The following is a 21,468-nucleotide window of genomic DNA, read 5'->3' on the forward strand; positions in this document are numbered from 1 at the left end:
GAAAGACAACAAATTCATAAAGTTGTTTCATTATGGCAACATCATTATTCCTTCCCATCTTACTTAAAACTCGGATTGTTAATTAAATAATGAAATATACAAACACAAAAGGTATTACCCATGAACCTTCCATAATCTTTGTAGTATCTGTATTAATTATTATCATAGATAACATTAATCTTGCTATTTATAATATGTATACATTTGCATAACAATTGCTCTGTATTTGGACAGGGAACCTGTACTTCACAAATGCCTTCTTGACAGAGACCTACATTGAAGTTATTCGACTTAACACCACTTTTCGCCGTGTTATTCTGAAGACTGAGGTGGACATGCCTCGTCACATTGTGGTTGATCCAAAAAATGGATTTCTCTTTTGGGCTGACTATGGTCAGAACCCCAAGATTGAAAGAGCTTTCCTGGATGCTACCAACCGGACTGTGCTGGTCACATCTGGTATTATCACACCTAGGGGTCTTGCTCTGGATCACAGCAATGGGTACATCTACTGGGTGGATGATTCACTGGACATGATTGCAAGGGTTCGCACAGATGGCGGTGAGACAGAGATTGTACGTTATGGCAGCCGCTACCCAACTCCCTATGGCATCACTGTGTTTGAGAATAGCATCATCTGGGTAGACAGGAACCTAAAAAAAGTTTTCCAAGCCAGTAAAGAACCAGGAAACAATGATCAACCAGTGGTGATCAGAGACAACATTAACATGCTGAGAGATGTCACCATTTTTGACCAAAGAATGCAGCCCTTCTCAGCACAGGAGCTTAATAACAATCCCTGTTTAGTATCTAATGGAGGCTGTGCTCATTTCTGCTTTGCAATGCCTGGGACTCAAACTAGGAAGTGTTCATGTGCCTTCGGCAACCTGGCTGTTGATGGCATGACCTGTGTGGTGTCTCACGATGATTACCTCATATACACTACAGAGAGTACGGTTCGCTCACTACGGCTGGACCCTGAAGATCATTCCCTCCCTTTTCCTGTTGTCAATGTAGCCCGAACTTCTGTAGCATTGGATTATGACAGGTTTGACAACAGGATTTATTTCACTCAAAGCTCTGGATCAGGACAGAGCAAGATCAGCTACATTAGCTTATCGTCTCCTACCTCACCTGCTACTGTTGTGGCTTCAGGTACATGCAATACATTGATCACTGTATTTATTGCTTAATATTTCTTTTAAGACTATATATATATATATATATATATATATATATATATATATATATATATATATATATATATATATATATTTTTTTTTTTTTTTTTTTTTTTTTCTATGATTGATTTGTGCATTATTGCCTACAGTCACTGAAATTGTACATTCACTGATTTGAATTACGTGAGGAAATAAATATTTTCAAAAAATGTGTAATCAATCAATTATTTATCTATTTTATATTCTGCCTGGTTGTAGTTGCACAAGTAATATGTAATATTTTCTCTATATTTAGATCTAGGTGCCCCTGATGGTATTGCCTATGACTGGATTAATAAGAGGATCTATTATAGTGACTATATTAATCAGACCATTAACTCCATGGCAGTGGATGGTTCACAGAGGACTGTTATAGCTCATGTGCCCAGACCACGAGCTATCATGCTGGACCCATGCAGTGGGTAGGTTACTATCACTTTTCAACAGAATGTATTATAGTAAGATTATTATTTATAATTGTTTTTCTGTCCTTAGATACATGTACTGGACAGATTGGGGTACAAATGCTAAGATTGAACGTGCAACTCTGGGTGGAAATTTCCGGTCGGAGATCGTTAACAGCAGTTTGGTTTGGCCTAATGGTCTTACTTTGGATTATGATGAACAGAGGCTCTATTGGGCTGATGCTAGCTTGTAAGATTCCGTGCCATCTCAGGCTATATTTGTGATATACAGTAGGTCTACCAAATAAGTCATTTACATATGTCTTTAAACTATTGTTCTTTGTTTGTTTGTTTCTGTGTAATCAGACAGAAGATTGAGCGCTGCTCTCTAACAGGCAGTAATCGTGAGGTGATCGTTAGCACTGCCATTTACCCATTTGCCATGACTGTGTATGGACAGCACATTTTCTGGACAGACTGGAACACACGTAGCATTTATAGGGCAAACAAGCATGATGGCTCAGATCAGAGGATTATGATCCAGAACCTTCCATCCCGGCCTATGGACATTCATGTGCTGTCCAACAGCAAACAGCAGCATTGCAGCAGCCCTTGCTTGCAGTTTAATGGAGGGTGCAGCCATATCTGCACTCCAGGTGAATAAGGGTTCATCACCTTGATAAGTAAAAAATATATTTTTTTAAAGGGGCACTCAGGCATCAAACTAACTTTATTTTTTTGTCAGACAGTGAGTAGTGAAATAGATGTTTTTTCTTATGTGATTTATATCATAAACCCCATTTATGTTGTTTATGTTTTAAACATTCATTTTCAGAATATAGATCTTTAGGTCTGTTCCTTATAGTAACAGGTATTCTGCTGTGCTTAGGTCCTCAGGGGGCAGAGTGCCAGTGTCCATCAGAAGGTCGCTGGTATTTGGCTGACAGTAAATACTGCATCCACGATAATGGCACACGCTGCCAAACAGGCCAGTTTACCTGCATGAATGGTCGCTGTATTCGTGCATCATGGAAATGTGACAATGACGATGACTGTGGTGATGGCAGTGATGAGCTGGAGAGAGTGTGCGGTAAGATGGGCATATCATTTTTACGTTTGCTGTTATCCAGTCATTTCTGGAGAATTTCAGAATCTAATCGATTGAAGTGCACTTGCTTTCACTTAATAGAACTTAAATTTGACTGCTTTTAAACTTTGTGATGATGTCTAAAAAACTGCAAATTTTAATCATAACAAAACAAATCTTGTCATTGCTAACTAATCCTAGCAAGTATAAGCTAATTGACCTAACAATCTTGCTATTCCAATTATATTTATTATAATCAATAATGAAGATAAATCAAATTATAGGATTAAAAAGACTGAAGGAAGAGATTGCTTGCCTTCACTGTAGCTTTGGAGCCAGTACATTAACAGTAATGAGCCACTTGTTTGATTTCATTGTATGTTAAGTGTTAAATTTGTGACATGTGATTCTGGTGTTTTAAATTCTCCATGTGACATGCTGCAATGATATATTTCTAATTTTCTCACACCTTTAATTTATGTGAATAGATTTAACTTGTACTTCTGCTGTTGTCTCTGCGCTGTCTTCTTGCTAATGTGCAGCCATTTTCTGCCTAATGCAATATAATGTCTCTGTCTCCAGGATTCAAGAGTGATTTCGCTTTTGGTGTGTATGATTATGTTTCTTTGATTATCTGTTTTAGAATAAACATAGCTTTGTCTGCATTTGTAGACCTTTTGTTAGAAAGACTAATCATTAGAAAATGCATTGCTTCTTTGCATGCAGTCCCACAAATGGCGGCATTTATTTCTCTCTCAGGTAATATCTAGCATTTGCAAACTAACTTTTCACTGATACCACTGCTTCACTAATAAAGGCTCTTAGCTTGAAAAGTTACTAGAGTCAGCAAAATATTACAGCTTTATGAAATTATTTAAATTAGCTTCATGGTTGCTTTTTGTTTTAAAAAAATGCTCTTTTGATTATCACTGGCAGCTTTTCATACCTGTGAGCCCACTGTGTATACCTGTGGAAATGGCAGATGTGTCCCATACCATTACCGTTGTGATCACTATAACGACTGTGGTGATAACAGCGATGAGGAAGGCTGTTTATTTCGGCCCTGCCACCCAAACACAGAATTTGCCTGCAACAATGGTCGCTGCATCGCCCGGGAGTATGTGTGCAATGGCATAAATAACTGTTTCGACAATGGAACCTCCGATGAACGCAACTGCGGTATGCATGAGATCCATTGATGTATGATCCCATCTGGAAATAGAGTTTAATGAACCCGAAAATACATTCCTAATAATCTGTAGTTGTAATTATGTTATTAATTATAACATCAACCCACATAAATTACTTTATATGTAATACTTTCCAAATTCCTTTATGTTTAATTATAACACAGCGATGTTTAATTTTTGATTCAGCTTGTTTAAAAGCTACTGAAACATTTTCTATAGCAACATGGTTATGCTTATATTCATTTAAATCTTTTTTAAATGTCATTTCTATAGCAGCAACTAATCTGCAGCAGCCTGTATGGTGGATGTTCCACATTAATGGATTTTTAAAACTGTCTATAATTGTTGTTACAGAATTGTTTTTTTATGATGAGATGCTGATTTTGGAAGGAGTCTTCAGTGTTAACACTTTGTATCAGTTAGTTGCATAGTTCTTCCTAGGTTTTTCACCAAAGCATACTTAGACCAAAAAGCATTGCAGCTTCTTTCTAAAATGACAAGCTGCACGTAAAAAAGAAATTGAGAAGAGAGTGACTACTTGCAGCTATTTATAATGTTATAGTAATTTGACAAACATTCCACAACCTTAAAAGTAAACATAAAATAATAGAAAGCATGGCATGCTGTTCTTTAAACTGTTTGATCATTTTCCTATAATGTGAAGCTCTCATGTATTACTCTTTACATATATTATTTTAAGACCCTCTTATTAGATTAAATTGCAATTTTTTATTTTGCTTTAGCTGAGAGGACTTGTCAGCCTAGTCACACTAAATGCCAGAGCACAAACATCTGCATCCCTCGTTCATACCTATGTGATGGGGATAATGACTGCGGAGACATGAGTGATGAGAGCCCCACACACTGTGGTAGGTCCTGTGTATAATGTAAAGTGTATTGTAAATGCAGAATATAGACACTATACTGTATACTAATGAAATTAAGATCTCTTTCTTTTGCCTTATATGAAGTTGATGTTTATCTCCATATTACTGAATATTAGCATAAAGTCTACTGTACATTAACTGCTGTGTTGGATTCACTACACTTTATTTTAAGTATAGGAGTGATATTAATCTGTGTCTAGTGTATGACCATATAAACTATGCTTGAAATATGAGTTGTGTGAAAAAAATGTACATTGCCAGTGACTTACAATTGCCTCATTTATACAAATGAGCTGTTAAGGGCATTGATCAAAGAACCAGCAGTGGCAGCAAGGTGGTGCTGGGATTTAAAGTCACAACCTCAGGATCAGAAGCACCATGTTTTAACCACTAATCTACTACTTCCCCAGTTAAAATACTCAACAGTTAAATAGCCTTTGGCAAAGAATTGGCCATGCTAGTAAAATGTCAGTGAATTTCTTTTTTATGAGTTCATAAATGGTCAATTATAAAGATTGCTTTTACAAAAAAGATAGACTGATTGAGTCACTCAAGCATGCACCTTGTGTCTGCTCTGCCTCCATAGCAACATCTACATGTACCCAGAATGAGTTTCGCTGCTCAAACGGGCGCTGTATACCTGGACACTGGTACTGTGATGGTGGTAGAGACTGTGTAGATGGGTCAGATGAACCCTCCAGTTGCAGTAAGTAAACTTTAGAATAGCATTAGAATATACTGTAAAAGCCATTGTCTCATAGTATGATAGTACTAGTACATAGTTTCATAGTATGTATGCCAATTTACTGTCATTTTAAATGACAGTCTATTGTTGCACATTTATTTGAGCTCAATATGAACATTTAGTTCATTATGTTTTGAGTAGTTTTGAATGTGAAGACGTCAGTTAACTACACAACGTTCCTCAGGCAGCAAATTCTGTTTTAAGTATTGTCAGTGTAGGTATGTCAGTTTAGATAGTTAGATTAAAAAGTTCTATATAAGTCTTAAAATGATTTCACAGCTTAGCTCATCAATTTCATCTAATGTAATTTCTTTCATTTGTATTGCTTGTAGCAGTGTTAGTATTGCACTAGTACCTAGAATCACTGATTGCCTTTCATACTAGTCTTTTCTACTCACACTTCTTGCCTTTGAACACAAAAAGGAAGCAGCATTATAATACTGGGTGTCAGTGAATTCTCTTACTTTACTTTTGTACAGCTTGTCGGGATCAAAGCACTCGCTTACTAGCTAGTCAGGAACTAAGGAGATTACTAAAAGTTTGATCATCCTTGCCTTTGCACTGCTCCTTGTTCAGGCATGTGATGTGTGTTAATCCCTCAGTCACTATGGTGAGAACCTGTAGCTCAGACCAGTTCCGCTGTGATGATGGCAGGTGCATCGCTTCCTCCTGGATCTGTGATGGAGACAATGACTGTGGGGACATGAGTGATGAGGACCAGAGACACAACTGTGGTTTGTGATTCTTACCTAGTTTCCTTTCTCCTGCCCTTTTTCTTGTCTCTGGTTTTCCTCAAAAATTTCTCATCTTTTTTCTAGTGCTATCCAGTCCACTGCTGTCCTCTTCTATCCTCTAACTCTCTTCTTTTGTACTTCTTCATTCATTGTAGACAAGTCAGACAGCTCAATAGAAACACAGATGAGCCTGGCTCGTGGCTGATGTCTAGAGTTTTAGAGTAAGGAATTTACATTCCTGATTTCCTTTGCCTGACTCGTTGCTTTGTGGTTGTGTATGCTGCCAGGCTCTCTCTGGATTCCAGCTGCCATGCATTTTCCTTCCAGTGTGTCTGTTCACAATATGCAGCCAGATTCTGAGGAGCCTGAACAATGTGATTCAAAAGCTTGGTCATCCCTTTAGGATGCTCCTTTGTGTAATGCCATTACAATGTTGAAAAGTATGGAGAATCAGCTGTAAAAACCGATGTCTTTATTATAAATCTTAAGTATTTAATCCCTTTTAAACTTAAATAATTTTGCAGACACACTTATCCATTCAACTATCATTTGATTTGATTACATTTTAACCACTGAACCACGATCTCAAAAAAAAACAAAAAAACAGCCTAAAAAAACAGCCTTAGCTGCATGTAGGCCATTATTAAACAAGGTATTTAATTTATTTTATTTATTTTCATTTTTACAAGTCATTTGACTCGTATTAAACTAAACATTATATTGTCTAAGTAAGAATGGTAAAAATTGGCCAGTAATAAGTCCTAAATCTTTCAATCTACTTTACGAAAGTCAGCAGAGTTTTTCAGGCTGTCCAGACTGATCAGGGACAATTATTTTTAAGTATTGGTATAGTTTTCCCATAGCATTTTATCATATATATATATATATATCACAAAAAATGACTTACTTAGAATGTGGGACTGTCTAGAGCTAGCTGTTAAGCTATCTATTAGTTTAGTTATTTTTTCTTAAAACTGCACAGACTAACATTGCCACTGACATGCATTTACTAGAGATACTAGACAAGTACATGCCTTTTTTTCTCATCAATCAAATGGTATATTGTTGCCACAATTGGCTTCAGTACTGCAAGCCGACAAGCTCATTTCTATTCTCTCAACTGATTGAAATTTTTGTCTAAATTCTTTTTTTTTTTTTTTTTTTTTTTTTTTTTTTTACAAATCTTGTGTTTTTGAGTTATTTTTCTGTTTGATGGGTTTTGAATTCCCAGCTAATCGAACCTGCTCATCAATGGAGTTCACCTGTGTGAATAATCAGCCCCCACAGAGGAAGTGTATCTCCCGGGACTGGGTGTGTGATGGAGATGCCGACTGCTCAGATGCGTATGATGAGCATCAGAACTGTACACGAAGGTCCTGCTCTGCCACTGAGTTCACCTGCAGCAACGGCCTCTGCATCCTCAGTGCATACAGGTTAGAATTAATTTAATTGTCCTTTTATGTATAGGCATATCCATACTAAAGCATGTAATTTATCTTTACTACATACATAAAGAAAATGAACATATGTACTGTATATCAGTAAATATCTCACTGTATGCATATGCAAGGACCACTTTAGCAAGTGGTTCACCAATAAAAAGAATTGATTTAGATGCACTTACAATTGTCTTACATGCATCTGTTTTGTGTGGTAGGTGTGACCGGCGTAATGACTGTGGAGACAGCAGTGATGAACAGGGCTGTACATACCAAGCATGTCAGCAGCACCAGTTTACCTGTCAGAATGGTCGCTGTATCTCTCAGGACTTTCAGTGTGATGGTGACAATGACTGTGGTGATGAATCTGATGAGCTGCCGCACCTGTGCCACACTCCGGCTCCTACTTGCCCTCCTGGGAGGTTTATGTGTGACAATGGAAACTGTGTGCTTTCCAGCCAAGTATGTGACCATAGCGATGACTGCAATGATAACAGCGATGAGAAAGGCTGTGGTAAGTAAATGTGAAAAGATGCAATACAGTTAACACATGGAAGACTTTTTAGAATTTACAACTCTGTATGAAAGAAATGATGAGGACATTGAAGTTTATTACAGCATAGGAGTGACATAATACATTTAGAACTTTGTATTCATTGGAGTCACAGAAAGAACACAATTCTTAAAAAAAAAGAAGGACAATTCCTGCTACATATTTCACACTTCCCATTTGTAATTTAAATAAAATGCTTTAAATGCAAAATAATAATAAAAAAAAAAAAAACTGAGTAATAACCCAAATGGCATGATGATACTACTATTTATGCCAGATGTCTGTAAATGGTAACAGTCTGGTACACCTTTGCTTGTTTTTGTTACAGGCATTATAACTCAAATGGTCGGGTGATACAATTGTTTAAAATGTAATCACTGTCATGTACACTTTTGGTCAGATATGTTGTTTTGATGTGATTTTGTGTTTCAGGCAATAATGAATGTACAGACCCATCTGTGCACCACTGTGACCACGAGTGCACTGATACACCCACCAGTTTTGTGTGCACGTGTCGTCCTGGCTACCGCCTTATGTCTGATAAGAAGAGCTGTGATGATGTAGATGAGTGTTCTGAGACGCCCAGCATTTGCAGTCAGATCTGTGAGAACACATTGGGCTCATTTGTGTGCAAGTGTGCACCAGGTTTCCTGCGGGAGCCAGATGGACGCAGATGCCGCCAGAACAGCAACATCAGACCTTACCTGATTTTTAGCAACCGTTATTACCTGCGCAACCTATCTACAGATGGCGAGGCCTACTCGCTCATTCTGCAAGGCCTTAGCAGTGTCGTGGCTCTGGACTTCGACCGTGTTGACAAACGTCTCTACTGGATCGATGTTAGCCGTCGTGTGGTGGAGAGAATGTTCTTCAACGGCACAGGCAGAGAGGTGGTTCTGAATGGCATTCTGCATGGAGAAGGTCTGGCAGTGGACTGGGTGGGACGGAAGCTTTATTGGGTAGACAGCTTTCTAGACTGTCTGAAGGTGTCTGAGCTAGATGGACGCTTTGTTAAGAAGTTGGCTGAGCACTGTGTGGATGCCAACAACACCTACTGCTTTGAGAATCCAAGAGCAATTGTGGTACATCCAAAATTTGGGTGAGTTACTGGTATTTACTTAAACTCTTTTTAGAATACTGAAGTTTTATTATCTTTATACAGTCTAATGTTATTACACTTTTAAGTGGAAGGTTTCAGGACACTTTTCTGGACCTGGATTTGCTTGTGCATTGAGTATGGTACAATTGGTCAAGTTCAAAAGATGTCAAACTTGTGTGCACTTTTTACAATTATTAAAAAATATATATTTGGCATGTCACTAAAGTAAACTTGGTCTTAAATAGCCTTATTTTATATATGTATATTTATGATGTTTTTGCCCTCCTGCTTGTTATTTGCAGATATGTGTACTGGACTGACTGGGGAAATAAAGCTTTCATCGGTCGTGTCGGGATGGATGGTAACAACAAGTCTGCCATCATTACCACTAAGATCGAGTGGCCCAATGGCCTTACTATTGACTACACCAATGATATGCTCTACTGGGCTGATGCTCATCTCAACTACATTGAGTAAGGAAAGGGTTTAACCATGGTCTTCCTCTTAATTGTTCAACTATAAGCATATTAAAATAAAAAACAAAAAATATGCAATTTGTTCTGCAGGTTCTCTGATTTAGATGGCCGGCATCGTCATGCTGTGTATGATGGTGTGCTTCCTCACCCTTTTGCAATTACTGTGTTTGAGGACACTGTGTACTGGACAGACTGGAACACTCGCACAGTTGAGAAAGGCAATAAGTACAACGGTACTGGGCGCCAAGCTCTTGTCAACACCACTCACAGACCCTTTGATATCCATGTGCTTCACCCATATCGTCAACCCATAGGTGAGTGTGAGACCGGGGAACTCAAACGGGGTGTAATCACAAGCTTTGCTGCCGGCTTTCATCCTCTTGGAGCCATTATGTCAATTATCTCTGATCATTATCTCTTCCTTTAAATGTCTACTTAAGCCATTTTAGCATTTGTGCCAATATTTACAAAGACAAAGACAATGGCGCAAGTGTTTTCTCTCTTCCCTGTCTTTGGCAAGGAAAGACAATCCCTTTTATTAATCACGTATTTTTTCCAGACAGATTGAAGACTTTAGATACCCATGTCTTATCTCTGTAGTGGGAGTTCAACCTCTGTTTTTTGTGTTAAGTGCATGTTGTGTAACTGTTTCTCTCTCGGCCCTCAGTAACCAATCCCTGTGGAATGAACAATGGCGGCTGTTCTCACCTATGTCTCTTAAAAGCTGGAGGGCGAGGATACACATGTCAGTGCCCTGATCACTTCCTGACTTTGCAGATAGGGGGTGTGGCCCGTTGTCTACCCAGCTGCTCCAGCACGCAATACAGATGTGCTGACAATGAGCGGTGAGTGATTCAGACCTCTGTCTCTCTCTGGCCTGAGTTTGTTCTGTGTGATTTTTTGTTGTTTCATTATGATACCTACATATGTATTTTTCTAACTTAGTGTTTGGTGTGTCCCTTTTCCTGGTATAGCTGCATCCCTATCTGGTGGAAGTGTGATGGGCAACGTGATTGCAGGGACGGTTCAGATGAGCCATCCACATGCCCCCTGCGTCACTGTAGACTGGGCCAGTTCCAGTGTAATGACGGAAACTGCACCAGCTCACATTTTTTGTGTAACTCAAACCATGACTGCCCTGATGGATCTGATGAGGACACTGTCCTGTGTGGTATGTAAATGAAATCTCACAGTCAGTTAGTCATTCTTGTTCTGAACTTCTTTTAATATAAACTATGCTGAGGATTTATTGGACAATAAATATACATATATATATATATATATATATATATATATATATATATATATATATATATATATATATATATATATATATATATAAAAGAAACTTTCCTACATTTTTTTAAGGAAAATGCCTTTCCTGTGTATCTATAGAGTAGGAGCGATTATCACTGTCTAACATTCAGAAATGTTATCTTTTACTTGGCATAGAATTTTACAGGTTTCCTCAGTTGCTTTAGATCATCTCTTGAATCATTCTTAATATTTGAAAACCAGTAAGTGCATTCTCAAAACAATTTGTACAAACAGTTCAACACATTGGATTTCTTGCAAAAGCCTGTACATTTCTCAAACTCCTTAGTTCATCTCTCAAAAGTAAATATTTGTGTCAATAAACAAATCATTGCCATCAGAATGACAAGTGCTTTTGTCATTGTTCACAAACGAGATCGTTAAAATGTTTAGTCATGATGTCAGTTTCAGTATTTCTTGATATAAACTACGGTTTGGATTACAATTATTAAAAATGCACAAAGTTGAATTTCTTTTGTTTGGCATTTATGAATTTCAACAGCACAAATGTATTTATTTCATTGCTTATTTAATTTAGACCATAAAGGATTTACATGTTTACTATACTGTAATAGTGTCCGTTTGTTTCTTGGTTGCTTATCCATTTTCAGAAATTTAAATTCTGTTTTTTGCTCTGTCGCCAAATGAAGCAATACACTCGCCTGCATTAGTGACATTTAATCTGCTCAATTCATTAATTCCAGTCACATTTACAAATAAATGTTAGATAGAAATTTTAGATGACAGATGATGACAATTGGTTTAAATGATTTGCATTCAATGACTTATGCAATAAACTGATGCAGAGATGTTTTTCAGGTAAAACCAGTATAACATATTTTGATCAACAACACATAAACAACTAATAAACAACTAATAATAAAATTCTTAAAACTACTTGTTCAACCTACACATCATTTGTGCTCATCATAAGAACATTTCTTTGAGAGATTTTGAGAAAAGTACAGGCTTTTGCAGGAAATCCAATGTTTTGTGCTGTTTGTACACATTGTTTTGAGTAAGTACACAATGTAAGTACACAATGCACTTACTGGTTTGCAAATATTAAGGATGATTTGAAAAAAGCTCCAAAGCAACTGAGAAAAACTGTATTTTACTGATAAATTCAGTAGCATTTTACCAAAATTTGTGTCTCGTGTCAAGATTTATTGACCATCCATAGACTTTGATTATATAGATTCTCTAGTGCTTTCTCAGAAAATGTAATTGTTGTTTGGTGGTCATTATTTATTAGATATGTGGTGGATATAAAGTTTACATATATGGCTCACGACAGACCCTTATGCAAATTATTTTGCTCATACACTGAGCATTTCAGGGTTAAATCACTTGGTTTTACTGGAATTTTCTGATTCAAAATCCATTTATCTAACAAAATCATTTAAAAAAACATTTACAGGGTAACAGAAAGTTGATTTGTTCCTCTTTTAGCAACACACCAATGTGAGTCGCACCAGTGGCAGTGCAGTAATAAGCGCTGTATCCCAGAGGCATGGCAGTGTGATGGGGAGAACGACTGTGGAGACGGTTCAGATGAGGAGCCCTCACATTGCTCCAGCAGAACATGTCGTCCTGGCCAGTTCAAATGCAGGAATGGTCGTTGCATCCCTCAAAGCTGGAAGTGTGATGTAGATGATGACTGTGGAGATAACTCAGATGAGCCCATTGATGAGTGCAGTGAGTATAAAATATGATTTTGTTTCATGTAGTGTATATTTTTGGTAGTGTTTTGATCGGGGGTTCATACATGATAGACAACAGTATAAACAACATTATACAGTTACTTTAATTTTGCTCATTTTACACAAAAATAAAATGCACCCATTTTAAACAAACACGATTTTCAGCTTACTCTGATTTAGTAAGATTAAAAATAATGTGTGTGAAATTTGATAAATTAGAGAAACGGTTTGTGTTACAAATAATAGCACCAGTAGCACCTATTACATCACATGCAATGTCAGTGGCGTAAACAATATAGAAATTGTGTTTTAACATGCACTGCATTTCCAATAGTTGGAAACTAAACACGTGTACCATTCGTAGCAGTAAGACATGTTAAAAAACAGTTATACATCATGAATAAATGAATGAGTAAAGAAGTAAGTGTGCAATATGTTAAAGAGGTAAATATGAGTCAAAGTTTTATCAGTGTTGGTGTGGTGGATATAATATTAATTAGCTTTACTTTGATAATATTACATCCTTAATTCAACAGAAGTTCTAAATAAGATCAAAATCTACATAAAATTACTGAAATAAAATAATAAAATAAAAGTTTTCTTATTGGTATATGGTATAATTTTATCGTCAGCTGCTATAAATACATGCACAAATCTTGAGCATGGCAATGTTCAGATGTTCACACTGCAGGAACAAAAAAAATTATTTTGCATTTCACACAGCATTGGCATTGCATATATTTTAAGGCAAATAAATAAAACAGACAAGATATTCTATTTATCTGCATGTGATAGACACAGTCCTTCATAGTCCCAGTTTTTTCATATTTTCTTTCACCTGGAAACCCACATGCAAAGTGATCTTACTGGAAGATCCACAGACATATACTGGAATATTTTGGTGTGATTGGTGCATGCCTTACATCCATCCAATTAATCCACAACTTTACTTACCAGTTATGATACTATCTGACACACGATGCATTAAAATAAAATATGACAAATATTAAAAGAACACAATGTGATGTGTAGAACATACACTCGAAGTAAGCACAATAATTTTTCAATGACTGTTAATGCAGTTATATACTGACCAGGCATAATATTATGACATTTTACATTATAACCGGCGAGTGAATAACACTGATTATCTCTTCATCATGGCACCTGTTAGTAGGTGGGATTTATTCGGCAGCAAATGAACATATTGTCATTAAATTTGATGTGCTAGATGCAGGAAGTGTAAGGATTTGAGCGAGTTTTACAAGGGCCAAACTGTAATGGCTAGACAACTGGGTCAAAGCATCTTGTGGGGTGTTCTCAGTCTGCAGTGACCAGTATCTATCAAAAGTTGTCCAAGGTAGGAACAGTGGTGAACCAGCAAAAGGGGGACCAACACAATATTAAGCATGTTGTCATAATGTTTTGCCTGGTCAGTGTATATTGTAATACTTATGTTTTTAACAGATAGTATATCATTTCATTTTATAGCACTGCTTACAGTTTTTTCTCAGTTGCTTTAGAGCATTTCTCAGATCAGAAATGAAATTCTTAAAACTACTTGTTTAAACTCTACATCATAGAGTCAACTGTGTACATCATAAAAGCATTTCTTGTTGCTTTGATCAAAATGCGAATGCTTTGGTACATTTATTTAATTGATTGTGTACATTTGTCTATTTTTTCCTACATTATAAGTTGTTTATGTGATGATCAAAATATTTTATAATAGTTTCACCTAAATAGTCTTAACCCCCAAAACATCTCGGCATCATTTGTCAAACCTAAACTTCTATTGGACTTTTTTTTTTTAAATGTGTCTTGAATTGATGAATTGTGCAGATGAATCTTGAATTTTACTAATAAAGGCAAGTGAACGGCATCAGATCAACCAATAATCAACTAGTTCTTTAATATAGGTTAAAGGTGAATCTCGTGAAATTTCAGTTGGGCGAAACACAGAATTATATTTTTTTTAAATGGATAAACAACCAAAAACAAAAATTCTTTTACAGTACAGTAAAAGTGTGAATCCTGCCAGTCTATTGCAATCAATATAAATAAAATATGCAATCAAATAAATCTGTGCTGTTAAAATGTATAGATGCCAAGAAGGAATTCAGCTTTGTACATTTTCAATCATTGTAATCCAAAACGTAGCTCATATCAAGAAATACTAAAACTGTTCACCGTTTTACTGACAACATGACTAAACATTTTAACCATTTTGTTTGTAAACAATTGACAAAAAGGACTTGTTATTCTAATAGCAATGATTAGTTTTGAGTGAAGTATAGGCTTTTACAAGGAATCCAGTGTGTTGAGCTGTTTTTGCACAAATAGTTTTGAGAATGCATTTTACTTGTTTGCAAATATTGCAGATGATTAAAAAAAAAAACGCTCCAAAGCAACTGAGAAAAGGTTTGAAGGACTAAAGGGCAAATTGCAAAATTATCTTTGAAGTAATCGAGGCATATTAGTATTAATTATCGGATTGTGTTTTGTTGCTGATTGTTGTTTTGTGTTTTGTTTATAGTGGGTCCAGCATATCGATGCGACAACCACACTGAGTATGACTGCGTTACAAACTACCGCTGTGTACCTCTGTGGGCTGTGTGTAATGGACAAAACGATTGCAGGGACAACAGCGATGAACAGAACTGTGGTGAGTGTAATAGATTTTTGTTAGAAAGTCACTAGGGATAAAAACCACCTGTTAAATAAGGGAGTGAAAATGGTGTGTTTAATTTAAAGCACCAGTTTTAAGCACAATCTCATTTAGCTACGATCCTTACACAAACTCATTAAGATAACTTTCTAAACACATTGGAATAGCTTAAACCTAACTCAATTTTATCCAGTTTTTAAGATAAGGGTGAGAATATGCTAAGTATATTGGCAATAGGTATTTACATTAATTTGCGAATTCATTTCCTGTGTGGTGAAAACTTAATTAAGTTTTAATTTTCTCAGTTGTACATTAGCAGCCAAAGAGATTGCTCTGATGAATGACTCCCTCTGACCTCTCCCCCTATTCTCCCTACTTGTCCGAGGCTACGGCATAGATTTATGGTCTCGGTGTGTCTTGTTCTGTGTCAGGCACCAGAGTAATCCTATGTGTATGTCTTTAAATGTGATAGAAGCACTATATTATATGTAAGGTTTGTTATAATATATATGATATAATATTTTTGCAAAATATCCAAATGTCTCAATAATCTGACGAGGATAAAGCATTGTGATAGCTGCAAGTAATTGTTCTGATGCTGAAAGTAACTGGTTAAATAATTGCAATATGTTTATTTGGGAAAATAATATACAGAGAAATTTAAAAGGAGCAAGTGGACAAGTAATTCATTATTAAATCGAGTGATTTTAGTTCATTTTTAACAAAAGCAACTGCAGTAAATCTATTATTGAATTTTCCATAGTTAAGTCTAATATCTATTATCAAGAACATAGAAAAAGTGTTGGGACATTACGATGTTTTAATGCACTAAGTCACATGTAAGTGCATTTATGCAAATGCAGTATACATCTGTATATAGAAATTCCCATGCAACCTGTCAATGCAGATTGAGTTCTGTGCTCTGTGGTCTGACCCTGACACACACATGCACATATACACATATGCACAACTCTAGTCCTCCCAAGTGTTATCAGCATCCCCCACTCCATTAGTGCCATCCTGCACAGAGAGGAGAGATCTCCTTAATCTGCGTGTAAGAATGCCAGGTGGGGCACCTCTTGGACCGTGTGTGTGTGTGTGTGTGTGTGTGTGTGTGTGTGTGTGTGTGTGTATCTGTATGTTTAGCAGTGTCTGCTCTTCTCCTCTCCTCACTTTTCAGATCTTTTCTGTAGCAAATCTGCTATGACTCACTGGTCAGCGTACGTGTGTGTGTTTGTGTGTATTGAAAAGGGGTGTCTATACTCCCTTTACTACTTTCATCCTTGCTGTAATTAAATTCAGTGTTTTGTCTCCCTTCGTGGTTGAATGCTGCATTTATTATCATGTCTTTATTAAACAGTATGCCACAAGGTGCTAAAGAATGTTTCATTTATCTCTTGCGTCTGCAGACTCAAATTGTAAAAATGAGTTCAGATAACAAATTCGTACAAGTGAGTGATACCGCTTGTTCCATGCCATGTAAGCTCAGAATGTTCAAAGAAAGCAGCATAACTGATGTTCTGTGTTCCCATTTGCATTTTGCCCATTTCTATAATCAGTTCAGAAATGTAATAATCATTAACAAACATTATTTTCTTTACCCTATTCTCTGGTCTGTTATGGTCAATAAAAGAGGATGTGCTTATCTGATTTAATATAGTTAATGAATATATGAGCCTTTCTGTGAGTAAGTGTGTATTAAAACTTGACCCCTGTGTCATGTTTATAGAGGAGTTGACCTGTAACCCTGCTGGAGATTTCCGCTGTGATAACCACAAGTGTATCCCTCTGCGCTGGAAATGCGATGGAGACAATGACTGTGGAGATGGATCAGATGAACACAACTGCAGTGAGTGTCTTGTCTCTCAGGAAATCTAGCTTGTGTCTCAGTAAATGGTTTCTTTGAAAATGATATGTCAGGTGCAGGTCATATCATGGTCAGTTGGAGTGCGGTTGAAAAACTATTTAATAGCAGGACTTATATGCTGGGTTAAATTTCTATTTCTTTTTACTATAACACATAGCTGTTGCTTATGCCACACCATGTAGGCTTTTGCAAACTTTTTCACAGGTATTGCAGTTTTTCTCAGGTGCTTTATCATCTAGTCAATTGTGCACATCATACAACTATTTACACCAGTTGTCATCATCTGGAAAGCTGACATTTCTATTAAACTTATTTTTTGTAAATGTGTCTTAAATTGATGAATTATGCAGATGAATCTGGAATGACAATTTCTGAAAATGGATGAACAACCAAGAAACGAACGGAACGAACGGACACTATTACAGTACAGTAAAAGTGTAAATCCTGTCCTGTCTAATGCAATCACAATAAATAAAATATAGCAGGAAATACTGAACATGTGCAGTGTCATACTGACAGCGTAAATTCAACTTTTTAACAATCTTGTTTGTGCACAAGATGGCAAAAGGATCTGATTGATTTCAATGAGATGTTCATTGACAAAAATATTTACTTTTGAGAATTGAACTAAGGATTGTGAGAAAAATTACAGGCTTCTGCAAGAAATCCAATGTGTTGTGCTGTTTGTACAATTTGTTTTGAGAAATGCACTTACTGATTTGCAAATATTAAGGATGATATCGAGAAATGCTTCAAAGCAACAGAAAAAAAAACTGTAAGTAAAAAGAGATGGCATTTATTAAAGGTTCCTTGTATTTTGAGAGTCAGTTAAAAAAAGCTGAGTTCCATTAAAATACTGCAAATCAGCTGGCAGATTTTTCTTGAGCAGAAATGTCAAAAACACAGTTTTTTCATAGTGTCTACACCAAGGCCTTGAATCACACAACAATACTTTTCTTAAAAGATAAACAAAATTAAGGGGTTTGAAAATGCAAACAAAACAATTGGATAGATTATATATATATATTTTGCCTTTAGCAGTAATATGATGTAACATTAATGTAATATGCAATTTAAAAAAATGGAAAAAAGGCATTAATATGAGAATGCAACCAAAGCAAAAATTTTAATAAAAGCCTTGTATAATGGCAAGAATAGCTGTAGATGCTAGTACTAATAGATCCTAGTTAAAGATACTAATAGATACTAGTTACAGATACTAATAGATACTAGTTACAGCACATCCCATTTTATTTATTTTATTTTATTTATACACCAACAGTTACAGTTTTTTTCTTAGCTGCTTTGGAGCATTTCTCAGATCATCATTAATATTTGTAAGCCAGTATGTGTATTCTTAAAACAATTTGTACAAACAGCACAACAAATTGAATTTCACATCGACGGTCCCCAGTTTTAGTATTTCTTGATAAACTACTGTTTGGATTACAGTGATTAAAACTGAATTTCTCCGGTATGACATCTATAAATTTCAACAGCACAAATTGATTTATTTGAATGCATATTTGATTTATATTGATTGCATGAGATCAGACAGGATTCACACTTTTACTGAACTGTACTAGTGTTCGTTCATTTCTTGGTTATTCATTTATTTTCAGAAATTTTTATTCTGTGTTTTGCTCTGTCACGAAATTTACCTTTAACCTATTTTAAAGAACTAGTTGATCATTGGTTGATTTGATGCTACTTACTCACCTTTAGTCGTAACATTCAAGAGTCATCTGCACAATCCATCAATTCAAGACACATTTACAAAAAGAAGTTGAATAAAAATTTTAGATGACAGATGGTTTAACCATTTTGCATTTAATGACTTATGCATTGAACTGATACCTAAATGTTTTGCGGGTTAAATCTATTTAGGTGAAACCAGTATACTGTGATATTTAGTTTGAACAACATAAACAACTGATAATGTAGGAAACAGCAGACAATTGTACACAATCAATTAAATGAATGTACCAAAGCATTCGCAATTTGATCAAAGCAACAAGAAATGCTTTTGTGATGTGCACAATTGACTAAATGATGTGTAGGTGAAACAAGTAGTTTTGAGAATTTCATTTTTGATCTGAGAAACGCTCCGAAGCAACTGAGAAAAACTGTAAGAGCTCAGCTCTGTCACACTGATCTCACTGCAAGTAACAAAAGAAGGCTGGCAGTTTTTTTATCCTAATGAGAACATTGTTAACTGCATCCTCCTGGATGCAAGGCAAATGGCACAGACTGTGTGATCCAAATTCCTGCTTGCCTAAGCAGTGTTTTTATCCTGTTTGTCTGGACACATAACTTAATATAAAGCCACAGGATACTAAAAGAGTATCTTGAAATCACAATAGCAGTTTATTCTGAAGTTAGAATTTAGGTCTGAATGTCTATGACTTACAAATAACCCAACTTTGAATATGGGTTGAAATGAACAAGCGTCTTACCATGATTACAGAGCTAAATAGTTTTATTCTTTCACTGAGTAGGCCTTAACCATGGCATGCTGGGAAAATTATAAGATTGTAACTACTGTTACTATACGATAGTTAATCTATGACTTGGTCCTATCTAAATATGTAATAAACATAGTTACTGTAATTGTAGTAACCTTGTTTCTGATTGTGACGGCTTCACAGCTTTATAAATCTTAAAAAAAAAAAAACCAGGAGGAAGAAGTATAGGGAGGCTAGACAGTAAGAGGCTATGAAAATGGAGCACAAGCAAGAAGAGATGAAGCGCTATGATGAGGATTGTGAGTCGAGTGAAAGGATGATGGGAGCCTGCGGTAAATCATTGAGTTTGTACACTGAAAGGGGTGCTGATTTTTTCAGCACTTGTCTCTCCCCCCACACAGGAGCTGCCGTGTTGCAATGTGCAGTGCACAGCTTTACTCCTCCTAATGAATTCATCTATGAACTCACCTCATAAAAATGGCCCTCAGAGCAGAGGGGGTTCTTTCTTACTGTGGCAGGCTGTGAAAAACAACCTGTGGGTAATTAGATAACCCTTTAATCCTGTAACAGGAAAACACAACATAACCAACTTTTATCAGAGTTAAATGTCTGGGTTCAGTGTGTAGAAATTTACTGCACTTTTAAATTCCAATTTTTTGTTTTTCTCAGTTGCTTTGGAGCTTTTCTCAAATCAGCCTCAATATTTGCAAACCAGTAATTGCATTTCTCAAAACAAACAGCACAACACATTGCATTTCTTGCAAAAGCCTCTACTTTTCTCAAAAGCCTTAGTTCATCTCTCAGCAGTAAGTATTTGTGTCAATTAACATATTATTGCTGTCAGAATAACAAGTCTTTTTGTCATTGTTTACAATGTTTAGTCATGTTGTCAGCCTAAAGGTGCACGGTTTTAGTATTACTGTATGGCATATATGAATTTCAACAGCACAAATTTGTTTATTTGATTGCATATTTGATTTATATTGATTGCATGAGACCAGACAGGATTCACACTTTTACTATAATAGTGTTTGTTCGTTTCTTGGCTGTTCATCCATTTTCAGAAATTCGGTTTCCCTCTGTCTGTCACCAATTGAAGGTTAAAAATTAAATGTTTTGGGGGTTAAGACTATTCAGGTGAAACAAGTATAATATATTTTGACCAACATGACAAACAACTAATAAAATAGAAACAGCAAATAACTGTACACAATCGATTAAATGAATGTACAAAAGCATTCGCAATTTGATCAAATAAACAAGAATTGGTTTGATGATGTGCACAAGTGACTATACCATGTGGAGGTTGAACAAGTAGTTCTGAGAATTTAATTTCTGATCTGAGAAACGTTTCAAAGCAACCGAGAAAAACTGTAACAATAAAATAATTGTATTTTATTATAATTTGCTGGTATCTGTTGGAGTGTTTTCATTCTGAAGACATGGGACACTTCCAGTTAAAACATTTGAAACAAAATTTTGCGATCACATTTGCGAGCAAAGTTCCATTGCACATTATTTGAGGTCACCCTTATTTTCTATCTGCTTGTGCCCAGTCTTATTTGATTATGATTGACTAAATTCACCTGCTTTACAGCTTTCATCTTCCTTGTTGTT

General features: G+C 36.0%; 1 protein-coding gene across 5 annotated transcripts in view; it reads left to right on the plus strand.

The window, feature by feature from the left end:
- The window catches only part of lrp2a (low density lipoprotein receptor-related protein 2a), a 65,710-nt gene that overhangs the window by 31,738 nt on the left and 12,504 nt on the right, over positions 1-21,468 (plus strand). For 3 of the 5 annotated variants that reach the window (XM_083538109.1, XM_083538111.1, XM_083538110.1), the window contains 20 exons: positions 235-1,155; positions 1,477-1,642; positions 1,716-1,874; positions 1,991-2,280; positions 2,514-2,714; positions 3,294-3,317; positions 3,648-3,890; positions 4,645-4,770; positions 5,375-5,494; positions 6,136-6,267; positions 7,499-7,700; positions 7,925-8,220; positions 8,692-9,358; positions 9,661-9,831; positions 9,925-10,148; positions 10,502-10,679; positions 10,809-11,005; positions 12,601-12,846; positions 15,388-15,516; positions 17,249-17,368. In XM_083538109.1, coding sequence (XP_083394235.1) covers positions 235-1,155; positions 1,477-1,642; positions 1,716-1,874; positions 1,991-2,280; positions 2,514-2,714; positions 3,294-3,317; positions 3,648-3,890; positions 4,645-4,770; positions 5,375-5,494; positions 6,136-6,267; positions 7,499-7,700; positions 7,925-8,220; positions 8,692-9,358; positions 9,661-9,831; positions 9,925-10,148; positions 10,502-10,679; positions 10,809-11,005; positions 12,601-12,846; positions 15,388-15,516; positions 17,249-17,368 — 4,812 coding nt within the window. The remainder of the gene's footprint in view (positions 1-234; positions 1,156-1,476; positions 1,643-1,715; positions 1,875-1,990; positions 2,281-2,513; positions 2,715-3,293; positions 3,318-3,647; positions 3,891-4,644; positions 4,771-5,374; positions 5,495-6,135; positions 6,268-7,498; positions 7,701-7,924; positions 8,221-8,691; positions 9,359-9,660; positions 9,832-9,924; positions 10,149-10,501; positions 10,680-10,808; positions 11,006-12,600; positions 12,847-15,387; positions 15,517-17,248; positions 17,369-21,468) is intronic. The other 2 variants (XM_083538112.1, XM_083538113.1) reach the window with 1 other exon arrangement.

Source organism: Silurus aristotelis, assembly GCF_946808225.1.
Source record: "Silurus aristotelis genome assembly, chromosome: 3".
NCBI classification, from domain to species: Eukaryota; Metazoa; Chordata; class Actinopteri; order Siluriformes; family Siluridae; genus Silurus; species Silurus aristotelis.